Source organism: Salvia hispanica, chromosome 6, assembly GCF_023119035.1.
Source record: "Salvia hispanica cultivar TCC Black 2014 chromosome 6, UniMelb_Shisp_WGS_1.0, whole genome shotgun sequence".
Taxonomy (NCBI): Eukaryota; Viridiplantae; Streptophyta; class Magnoliopsida; order Lamiales; family Lamiaceae; genus Salvia; species Salvia hispanica.
Window position 1 is genome coordinate 36,645,198 of NC_062970.1, and position 12,708 is coordinate 36,657,905.

Below are 12,708 nucleotides of genomic sequence, written 5' to 3' on the forward strand. Positions count from 1 at the left end.
ATGTATTTTACCTTAGAGTTGAAGACTATGACAAATTTTAGTGAAGAATGAAAATAGAGTTTATTTATTTTTTCGGTTATTTTATAGAAATAGTTCTTATTTCTTTGGAAAAAACACTCTCTTTATTTTACTTTATCATGTAGAATCCCACCTTTAATCACATTATTTCAATCTATCTTTTCTTCTCTTTTATTTTACTCCAATTTATGTATTAAAATCTATTACATCTCTAAATGGCTTATTTTAAGGGAGGGAGTATACTATATGATATTTCTTGGTGCCAAAGTATTCTTCAGCATAGTTTCAAAGTAAAAAAAAAAAAAAGTACTAAAATCCCTCCATCCAAATGTAGCCAGCGGGAAGAGACAAAACTAACAAAAAAAAAGGAATCTCCTATTCTACGCATTGACAGCCTGCTGCCAGCCGAGAGAGCGAGGGTGTTCCGTCGCCGGAGCTGCGACGGGTACGCTCGAGCGCATAAACAGAGGGGTGGCGGCGTGGCCCGAAATGGAAGCGATTGGGGTGCGCCCTTTTTCTTTTTCTTTTACCTTTAATGGGCTTGTCTCCTCTCTTAAATTTATTTGGGCCAAAATGTTCTATTATTGGTCACGAATCTGTTTGCATTTAAGTTGGGCCTAATTTAATTAAAGCATCGGCCTCCATTGATAAAATGTAGTGGTGGGTAAGTAACTAGTGGGCCTTAGTTCTCCTGAAATTATTTAAATACTGTGGGATAGTTATAATTAAAGTAGTGGCTTTACTTAATTTAAAGTGTTGGACTTGTACGAATTAACCCCTTCGCAATTAAATATTTGGTTTTAATTGAATAATTAATCTCTTATTATATATTGTATTAAATCTCTTCGACTTAATTGAGTAATAATCATATTTTAGAAAATATCTCTGGATTATTATTTTATATTTAATATTGAATTATAATAATCATATTTTAAATATTGAACTATGTTTAATTATAATACATAATATTTTTAATAATATAATCATCATAGTAATCATACACATAATTTATTATTCTAATTATTATATCATCAATTAATATATAATTTAGAAAATATTAAATGTAATTATTAAAAATGTGAGTCATAATATTGGATTTACTATTGATGTTCTCTATTAATCAGTACTACTTATGAAACAAATTCTAACGTAATTGTACAGTTATTGATTATATTTTGATAGCAATAATTAGTAATATTTTATTAATTAAAAATCTGACTTCAATTATTAAGTCAATTAGAGATGATTCAGTTATTATGTCAATTACAGTTTTTTAACAGTAGCAAAAAAAAAAACAATTACTTTGCTAGATTTCAACAAATCTTATTTCATCAAATCAGTAATCATATTTCTAATTATATTATTTTTGTTGTTATTATTATGTCATTACTTAATTAATTATTTAAAAAATCCTATGTAGTTTTTAAAATTTTGAATCACAAAAATATAATCACCATTATTAGGTTGTCGATAAATAGCTTATTAAGCATTTGTAATAGAATTTTGAAAAATTATTAACTGTATTTGAATAATATTGAAAATATTTAATTATTGACTAATTTAACTAAAAAATCATCTTGTAGATTGCCCTGTGTGATCCAGTCCAGATCTTGACAATGATGCAACATGCTTCTATAAAAGGGCAGACCATTTGTACAACGAACATGAAACTCAGTTGGTTAATCAAGGCCATGTCTTGGACGTTTTATGCGGGATTGTACCTTTGAAAATCTACAATAGAATCATTGAGATACATGCAGTTATTTTGGCGCACAAGCCGTGTTTTCTCCACTTATGTATAATAAAAATTTTTGCTGCCTCCAAACACTTGTTCTTTCAAAAAAATTTAAAATGGTAAAGTGTTTGATGTAGCAAAAAGTTATTTTATGTGCAAGTGGATCAAACATGGCTTGCACACCGAAATTAGTGCACCAATGTATCTCTATTATGGTCTTGCAGTAAGAGATGCAATACTATAAGGCTTGTAATAGGTTTTTTATTTGTAGTTTTCAACTGTTACATTTTATTACTCTATTATTTAATTTAACTTTTGATTTTAAGATTTTAGTATATCGATTAGAATTTTAATTCCATTGCAACATGCGTCAATTTTTGTCAAAATGCACAAATGCAAGGAGTACATTAGTGTTCTTTTCATACTTATTTTTTAAAATGATTAATCACTATTCGAACAAGTATTCTGCATAAATTTTAATTTACATATGCAATATATGTAATTTATATAAATTGGTTCAGTAATTTATAATTAAAAATATTTAATTCTAATGAGAAACAAATTAATGTTTCAACTAAAATAGGGACGAGAGATGTCAAGAGAATAGTTTTTATCTTATTTATCAATAAACAATGATTCAAAATTTCTCAAACTTACCTGATTTGCATCCATGCGATTTCAATTCCAAAAAGAGAACCAATCTTAGAAAATGTTAATGCAAATACAATGAAAAAGCATCATTGCTATTTGGTTTTCTACTTGTTTGAGGTTCCCACATCGTTTACTGTGGAGGGAAATTGAAGACTTGCTCCTTTATTCCTTTAGTATTACTCCCTATGTCCCATATAATTTTACCCAATATTCCATTTTGGGTCACCCCACATAATTTTACCCATTTCACTTTTACCATTTTTGATAGTGAACCTCATATTCCACTAACTCATTCCTACTCACATTTTATTATAAAACTAATACTTTAAAAGTAAGACCTACATCCCACCAACTATTTCAACTCACTTTCCATTACATTTCTTAAAACTTGTGCCGGGTCAAAGTGTGTAAAATTATGTGGGACGGAGGGAGTTATTTATTTATTGTGAAGTTAAATTTAATTTTTCCCTAACATATTAAAATTTAGTAACTGGGACGGAAATGAAACCTTGTATTAATATTTATTTATTGTGAAGTTAAAGTTAATAACCGATTAAATTCGATTTGGTTAGCAGTTAACCGAGAACCGACTAACTGAATACCTAGCCCCTGCGTCTATGTGGGCCGATAATGAGAGCTGCTTGTACTTGAGATTGGGTGCACTAGAAGTGATTCAGTTTGTATGGCCTTAGAGTTATGTCTAAAATAATTTCTTACCAATAAATCACGAAAATTCTTATCAATACATCATGATCTAGAATGTTTTTATGTTGACATATTAGTATAGTGTTATAAATTAACACACTATATTTTGTGACAATGGAATGCAACTCCTTTAGTAAAATGTTTTTCCGTTGACCAGTAGATTGGGAGTTCGAATCACCTAGTATGCGCGACCTTTGATTCTGTGCAGCTCCGCTAGAGCTTCTTTCATGGTAATCCTATCATAAGGAGATTCTGCAGTGCACTTGAAAGCCAACTCAAATATGGAAGATGTTGATTTAAGAATTTTGTCTACATCTTCCTCGTCAAGATCCATTACTAAGTTGGCATCTATCACACTATATGTTGATTCTGGAACTGACCTTTCAATCCACACCTTCAAGCTTACATCTCCACCAAACATATTGTTGCTTGGTTTTTTTCTCGTAAAGGTTTCCATCAACATCACACCGTAGCTGTAGACATCACATCTCGTCGAGACGATCCCTTCAAAACCATACTCTGTCATGACAAAAATATATCATCAGTCATATAAAAATACATCATAGAGTATATTAATGTAGAATAAGAATTCACCTGGAGCAATGTAGCCTAGTGTTGCTAGAGTTTGTGTAATCACAAGGCTCTCCTCCTTGCCCAATAATAGTTTCGATATACCAAAATCGCTCACATGAGCAACCATCTCTTCGTCTAACAAGACATTACTCGGTTTCAAGTCACAATGAACGATCGGAGTAGAATAGCCATGATGAAGATATTCCAATGCCAACGCCACATCAATCATTATATTCAACCTCTGTGTGAAATCCAAGAAATAGTTGTGTGAATACAACCATTTCTCAAGGTTTCCTCTTGGCATGTATTCAAGTACTAAAGCCTTGAATTCTTCGTTCGAGCAGCTGCTTATGACTTTTGTCAGATTTCTATGATGAATATTGCGCAGAACTTCACATTCAACATCGAAGCTCTTAAACGCCGCTTCAGATTGTTGTTTGAACACCTTCACAGCAATGGCTTTCCCATCTCCAAGAATTCCTCTATAAACAGAACCAAAACCTCCAATGCCTAGTAAGTTGCTCTCATTGAAATGTTGAGTAGCTCTTGAGAGTTCAAAATATGATATTCCTTGAATTACAATATTCAAAACTCCACCATTTTCTTGTGCTGTAATAGCTTTATCTTTCCTTCTTTTGTGTCTGAGGAAAACAAAGCCTACACACAGAATCGTTGCAAAAGCCAAAACTCCACCAAGAACGAAGAAAGCAAATTTCACCTTCGTCTTCTTAGATCCACGAGTGGAGGCAACAACGCGACAAGGTGAGACTCCAAACCTTGGAACTCCACACAGTGCTTGGTTACCTTTAAATGACTCCATTGTAAAGTTCATAAAAGGGCCATCACTCGGAATTTCTCCACTTAAAGCATTGAAAGAGACGTTAAAGCTGTAGAGATGTTGAAGATTCTGAAGAGATTTTGGCACTGAACCAGAGAGGTTATTGTAGGATAAGTCAAGATTTTCCAAACCAACCATGCTACCAATTGTCACTGGGATCAAGCCATCAAAGCTGTTATGTGACAAAGAAAAATTGATCAAATTTTGCAAATTTCCAACCGTGCTTGGAATAGACCCCGACAACTGATTCATCGATAGATTTATGTAAACCGCTGCTACCAGATCACCAACCTCCCGAGGTAAGAATCCAGACAACGAGTTCGAGGATAAGTCCAGCGCAAGCAAATCTTTGAGGCCCCACAAGCCAGATGGTATGGTTGATACCAGCTTGTTAGAATCTAGAAAAAGTTGGCGTAAGGATGTAAAATTTCCTAAACACTTTGGTATTGCACCGGACAACTGATTCCCACTCAAACCCAAGTCTGACAAGCTGTGTATATCACAGATACCATCTGGAATAGAGCCTTTGAAGTTGTTGTTGTGCAAATACAAGCCTTGGAGCTTGCTCAAATGCTTCAGACTGAGAGGGATATTACCCGACATTTGATTTCCATCCAAACGAAGTTGAATCAAGTCGGTTAAGTTGCCTATCTCAGCAGGAATTCCACCCTTCAATCCGGCCTCGAATGCAGAGAACTTTTCTAGTTTGGAAGATAAGTTTCCAATGGAAGATGGAAGAGTCCCATCGAATGGATTTCCGCTAATTCCCAAGAAGGTTAACGATCTGCAACTCGTCAATGAAGTGATGAAGCTGAGTTCTGAAGAAGATGAAGCAATGGCTAGATTATTGCCATACAAATTTAATACCTCAAGGAATGGTAGGCTTCCAAGAGAGTGAGGAACAAGGCCGGTAAATTTGTTGAGGCTGAGATCGAGATCTTTGAGTCGAGAACAGTTGGAAACGGAGTCGGGTATTAGGCCGGTAAACTGATTCATTCCGAGGTAAAGCTCCTCGATAAGAGGAAAGGCGGTGCAGAAATTGGATGGAAGAAGGCCTGAGAAGGCATTTTGTGTGAGTGAAAGAGATGTGAGAGTTGAGATGTTGAATATCTCAGGTGGAACTGAACCACTTAACATATTCATTCCCAATCTGAGTATCTGCAGTTGCTGAAGACGTTGGCCGATTTCTCTGGGTATAACACCTGCCAAATTCAAATAAGATCAAAATTGTAAACTTAATAATGTTATAAGTCCATTGCAACAAAATATAGTGACTAAACAGAGTTAGAACAGAGTGAAATTTCAAGAACTTACTGTTACCGAGAGCATACAAGAATCTTTCAATTAATAATGGACTTAATATTGGACGATGTCAAATATTGAAATGCGTTACAAAAGTGCATGGATAATTTCTAAAAGTTAGTATTAATGAAACTTCAAAATATGTCTTAACTAAATTTGTTTGAACACAAAAGTGCATAATTAAAGACAAAAATACTCATCATTAAACACAAAAATGTTTATAGGTTCCATGTGAGATTAACAATACCTATCCACATTTGTTATATAAATTAATATTGAGAGGCGAGCTGTAGTCAAATATGATTTTATTGCAAAATAAGATCTAATTAAGACCACACAATTTTCCAATCTTGTAGCCTAAATAAACGCCACATGACATATAGATTATATGGGTCATATTCCATAGCATTATAATTCAAAATTAAGATCAAATCTACACTCTTAAATTTTAAAATGAGTGGATAAAATTGAACTTTACGAATTTCAATAAATAGTAGATAAAATATCAACAAAATGGTAATAACGTCATTATGTTATCATATGATAATTTTTGTAAGGGTTTTTTTATATCAATATAGTGTATTACAAATATCAACAATATGACATAAGAATATCAACACTAGTACAAGAAAATATCAACACATATTTATTGATATTTTTACATGGTTTTATTGAGATTTTTATATACATTATATTGAAATTTTTTATGTATTTGTTGATAAAAATCTGGTTATCAACATTTACGAAAACTAAAATAAAAAATATCAAATTTCATCATCCGAACGTCGTCGGAACATATGTAATTGAGATTTCGTTGGAATCCTTATAAAATTATCATTAATTTGATATATTTTTTGCCAAAAAATAATTTAAATTGAGAGTTACATAAATTTAAAGTTTTAAGATGATTTTAATGAGATGGAATTGACACTAATACACTTTAATTTTATTTAATAATTTTTTTAATTAAAAATATAATACATATTACATTATTTCAACCACTAGATCTTCTAATCTAATGGCTAAGATTTAGTCTTAATTTGGAATTGTTAATTAGATAGCAATTGATCACTCCCCTAGATTATATAATCCATATTTTGACTAATAATTAATTACGTAAGGGTACTATCGTCATCTGCTCATGATCTTCTATGGTAAGTCCACATTTTGACTTATAATGATGTACATGTCGTTATTACTATTGTGGAATCTTTAAAGTAAATTTACTGTTATAATGTTGTAGAGTTTTCAAATTTATAAGGCTACTACATATAATTTTCAATGATATTTGACATTCCTAAAATATATCAAAAAAAGTAAAATTCTATATACCTCTTTCAGTTTAATTAAAAGTATATATCAAACTAAACGTACTTATATGATGATTATAATGAAATCCTAATTGCATATTTTTAAATAAAAAAATGCACGAAAAAACAGTATTTGTGTATGATGCGGTCTAGTGCAATGTTATAATGACATAAGTTTAATGTGTGCATAACAGAGTAATTGTAGTATTATACTGAAGTGTTTTTGAATTTATAATGGTGCAAATAACAGTTGTCATGGAAATAATCGATTCAAACAATTTGCATATAATGCAGTATATATCAATGTTAAGATGACCTACATATATAATGAAGAAGATGACAATGTATTCTCTTCCTATTTTATCTCCTAGATTGACGACATTTTGATGTGTTATTTTTACTATTTGCCATCATTTCAATGTTATAGGCTTATGTATATTATTAATTCACAGTTAGTAATGAATCTAAACCATCGATTCTTGTGGTCCAGTAGACCATATTGAATTTTTGGTCCTATATTTAAGCTATGTTTAGTAGAGGTAAGCTATGTTTAGTAGAGGTGATAACTCAGGGATAAAAATTTATGAACAATTTTTATTTATAGATTTTCATCCCTTATCACCCCTATCAAATATGTCATTAGGTTATAATTTCATCCTAATGTTACCATATTTATTACCAAAAGCAATAATATATCTACAAGATCATATCCTATATCGTTCATGCGTATGTAAATGCAAAAAAAATTACTCTGTAACATGCATATCACTATAGATATCATTAGTACACAAATATTTTGTGTAGTGAATTTAAAGAAATGAAATAATACACACACCTGTAAAATTGTTGTACGAAAGATTCAACTCTAACAGCATCGTAAGATTCCCAACATCCTTGGAAAGGCTCCCCGTGAATTTATTGTTCCATAGATACAAAATTTGCAGAGATGACATGTTCTTGAATATACCAAAATCAATCCATCCCCCAATCTCATTGTGTTCAACACCAAAACCAACCAACCTATCAAGATTCCCAATCTCACGTGGTAGTATACCTGTAAAAAATTCATAACTTAATAAAACACTAAGGGTTCGTTTGGTAGCTATGTCATGTTTCGACTAGACATGATACCATTATGATAGTAATCATAGTTTCGATTAGTTAATTTACATATATTGGATGTTTGGTAGATTAAGATAATTGTGAGTTATCTTATTGTAGTGTTTGGTACAATAAGTCACAAGTAAGGATTAAAATTATGATTGTCAAAATTATCCTCATTAGTTTAAGTTAATTACTAAACTATCATCATTTATCAATAAATGGAAGATTAGCGCACATGTCTGCTGGAAGACTTCCGCTCAGTTCATTCTCTCTCAACGCTAATGTCACGAGCTTCGACATGTTGAATATGGATAATGGTATAGCACCGGATAAACGATTTGATTCAATCCACAGATATTGCAGACTCTGAAGCCTCCCAAACTCATTCGGAATCTCTCCGGTGAGAGAATTGGAAGACAAGTCGAGAGTTTGTAAATTTGTGAGGTTTGAGAGGGAGGTTGGGATGGAGCCGGTGAAGGTGTTGTTGCGTAAGGACAGGAACTTAAGGCGGTGGAGGAGAGAGAGGTCGTGGGGCAGAGGACCAGTGAAGCGGCTGGAGGTGAGGTCGAGGGAGACGAGGAAGGAGAGGCGGCCGAGCTCGGGTGGAATGGTGCTGGAGAGGGTTGTGTGGGAGAGATTTAGTGCGGATACTCTGTGGTGGCGCGGGCTGCAGGTGACGCCGATCCAGCTGCAGACAGGGCTCGAGCTGGTCCAGTTTGTTGCGAGGATGCGAGAAGGGTCTGAGGTTATTCGGGTTTTCAAGAGAAGAAGGGTTGTTTGATCATCGGCGAGGCCTAGTGTTGTAGATAGACAAGGGTGATGCATTTGGAAGGTTATGGTGAGGAATGCATATGCCAAAATGGAATGATAGATTTTCATCATGGCTACCTGCAGCCAATTGGAAATGGGAGATCTAAGTCTACTATCTTCTACTACTATCGAATTGGAGTAGTATTCCGATTTGATGTCTTTAATTTCCTCACATCAGTTGGCCTAAGTCTACAAAGTCAATAAAAGAGGAAGATACCAAAAAAGTCGTCGGTCTAGTTGTCATGTGGGTTGGACGATTGTGTGGCAATAATAAAAATGAAATGTAAAAAGAATCAAAAGTGAGGTGGACTTTATGGTAAAGTCTATCGAGGTAATCAAACAATGATGAACTCTTTTGGAAGGTATTAGGGAGGTCAATTCAACCTGAACTCCGTAGGCCGGTCCGAACAACTCGGTAATATGAGCAGGTTAAGGCTGTAATTTTATTACCCAAATACAAAACGTGCTAAACGGGTTGGCCCGAATGGATTGGTGGGTTAAACGGGTTGGCCCGAACGGGTTGCGGGTCGGCTCGATGGGTTGTGAGTTTTAATTATAAAATATTTCTCCCTCTATTCCATAGTAATAGAGTCATTTTGCCATTTTGGTACGTTCCATATTAATGAAGTCATTTCCATTTTTAGTTAAAGTCAACACATTTTTTCACACCTACTTTCTCTTACTTTATTCTCTCTTCATCTCTCTACCTTTTTCATTTTCCACTTTATTCTTCCTTTACTTAACTCACCTAGCACAAATTTTCTTAATTTTCGTGCCGAAAAGAAATGCCTCCACCATAAACCTTAAACCCTAAACCCTAAACGGAGGGAGTAAGTTTTAGGGTTTTCTTTTTATATTTTTGAATCCTCAATCTTCATTCTACACAATCATTAGTCTTATTCAATCTTCATTCTACAATTTTCCACTCGATCCCACAATATCAGCTTTCAAGTTCCATCTCAATTCATTTGCACCGTCCCATCATCTGCCACTAGTGTCTTACCACCACCAAAGCGAATCAAGACAAAATTAAGAACCAACCCATCAAAATCTTAATATATTTATCATTTTAATAATGATTCGTGTAAGATATGATTTTTAATTTTCATAAAGAATTAGTTACGAACAATGCCATAATAATGACACGAACACAAGCTTTAATTTATATTATGAAAGGCTTCTTTTCAAGTATTACTGAAGAAAACTATGAAGATTTTATATGATTCTAAACTAAAAAGAAAAAAGTATCTATAATTTAAAATCATTTTATAGAAGAAAATTTTGATACAAGAGATTATTTTCGAAAGCTTTTAGGCCCGAATAGCCCGATGGGTTAGCCCAAAACCCGACGGGTTAGGATTAGGGTTAAAAATTTATGACCCGAAAAATCCATAACCCGAATGGCCCCCACCCAAATAGCCCGGCGACCCGAGTGGGCTGGCCCGAACCCGAATGGGTTAGCCCAATTGACACCCCTAGAAGATATAATACTCCCTCCGTCCCGCTTAAGATGACACGTTTTCCTTTTTAGTTTGTCCCAACTAAGATGACACATTTCCCTTTTTGGTAACTTTCTCTTTCCAATTAATACACTCAACCACTTTTTCTCACTCCTATTAAAATATCCATCTTTCTTTATCTCTCTACTTTAATACTTACACCCACCTTCTCTCTCTCCAATTAAACACTTAAACCAATAACTCCTAAAACCCCGTGCCGGCTAAGCAATGTGTCATCTTAGCCGGGACGGAGGGAGTAGAATAACTGAAATTGATCTCTAATTGATCTCCTTCCATAGATAGAATATAATCTCTGTGAAATAGGCAAAGATTAGTTTTCCATATGTGAATATTTCTGGACTTATAAATAGGTGGAGCATTGTAACGATGATAATCATTCAAGTAATACAAAATTTCGATCCCCAAATTCTTTCTTCATGGCGTCAGAACAGGATTCAGGGCTCAGAAAAATTTCATCCTAGCCCTAATCATACCAAAAACTCGGCCAAGAGGCTGAAATCAAACCCAAAAAATCCATCCCTATACACAAAAACGTCAGACACAGATGATGAAAAACCCACAACCGAACCCTCAAAATTGAGGTCAAGCAAAAACGTTACCGTGGCATTCAAACTCAACGGGAAGAACTGCCTGTTATGGTCACGACTTATGAAAGTCGCGATAGGAGGAAGGAGAGGGTACTCCCACATAGTCGATGAGCCACCAGAACCAGACAACAAGGGTTACCGAGATTGGGAGAAAAACGATCTCATGGTTTTCTCGTGGATAATCGACAATATTGAACATGATATTATTGTCGATTTTGCTCACCACCAAACGTCCAAAGCTCTATGGGACAACGTTCGAATCACGTTCGAAAGCAAGGCATATTCATACCACATCTACGATCTGGAAGACAAAGTGTTATATATCAGACAGGGGAACTTAGTGAAGGAACTGACAGCGGAAGCGTGCGTCGGATTATCATAATTTAATGATTATTAATCGAACAAATAATCACATAATAATCAGATCTATTTAGCAGATTATTTAGACAAAATCTATTCGCGTAATTCTCACATGTATCATGCTCATAACTTGAATTAATCATGCTTTAAGAATATTGAAACCTAAAACATGTTTTTCTACGGAGCAGAAACAATACCTAATTAATTCTCCAAAGAATTGATGATGGCTAGCTACTTCTCCACGTGACGCTTTGAATACTAGACCATGGATCTTCTCTGGTTCCCGAACTGTACTCCAATATCAGTGTGGGCTGATCTCACCGGAATACTAGGACTTAAATAAAGAAGACAGAAATTCTACTCCACGGAAGGGAGGAAATATTGCCCAACTCCTATTAGGGGGGGAGGGGGGATGAAATTTTTAAGAGAAAAATAATGTGTTGTGTTGTTTTTCTGTCTCCTTTATTCTCCTATTTATATTAAGTTCCTTTTGGGCCCAGACATGAATATATGGAAGGTTTTGGATATGAGCTCATCCAATTAACTTTTTACTAATTAAATTGAACCCACAATTTAATATAAGCTTTAATTGGAATATTACGAGCAGCCACTACAGAAGTAATATTGAACTCTCCCCATCCAAATCCGAAATTATAAGTAATCCGGGTTTCCGTTTTAACTTTCATTTTCCGCGCTTAAGATAAAAATGTCCATTAATTAATTAATGTCTGCTATGGACTTAATTAATTAATTTCTTATTAATTCCAAGAGTGGACTTAGCATGAAACACTTATTTATTATTCGTAGAGTGATCAAACTCCAACTAGCTAGGTTCTGAATAATAAAACCTTGTTTCGCGCTCCTCTTGAGGACATTATCAAACGAGACTCACCTTGCGCACGATTCAATATAATAGCAATCCTAGCACCGCTAGATATTAATCACCACTACACAATATATCAAGATTATTGGGTTGCGAAAAACACGCACCATTTGATAAGTCAAAGTAATGCATAATCAATACCGTATGCTCAATGCTAACCTACATTGATTAAGAAACAAATATTTATCAAGGCCTCGCCTTTCAGTAGATAGCCCAAGGACAAGTCTTGCTGTTAGATCCGTTCAGTGCTTTACCACACCAATGTCATCTTATTTCAGTAAGACTTAGAAATATGCGGACTGACATTGCAAC

At 34.2% G+C, this 12,708-nt stretch overlaps 2 protein-coding genes across 2 annotated transcripts; both read right to left on the bottom strand.

Moving 5' to 3' along the window:
• Positions 1-3,179: 3,179 nt before the first annotated feature.
• LOC125197550 (receptor kinase-like protein Xa21) lies at positions 3,180-8,128 on the bottom strand. Its single transcript, XM_048096316.1, has 3 exons — positions 7,968-8,128; positions 3,704-5,722; positions 3,180-3,628 (listed from the first exon to the last, which is right to left on the bottom strand). The coding sequence occupies exons 1-3, from the start codon at positions 8,083-8,085 to the stop codon at positions 3,288-3,290; spliced, it is 2,478 nt and encodes an 825-aa protein (XP_047952273.1). The 5' UTR covers positions 8,086-8,128; the 3' UTR covers positions 3,180-3,287.
• A 312-nt stretch (positions 8,129-8,440) lies between these two features.
• Positions 8,441-9,154, bottom strand: LOC125195242 (putative receptor-like protein kinase At3g47110). Its single transcript, XM_048093420.1, has one exon. It carries the CDS (start codon positions 9,116-9,118, stop codon positions 8,441-8,443), a length of 678 nt encoding a protein of 225 aa, XP_047949377.1. The 5' UTR covers positions 9,119-9,154.
• Between the last annotated feature and the right edge of the window lie 3,554 nt (positions 9,155-12,708).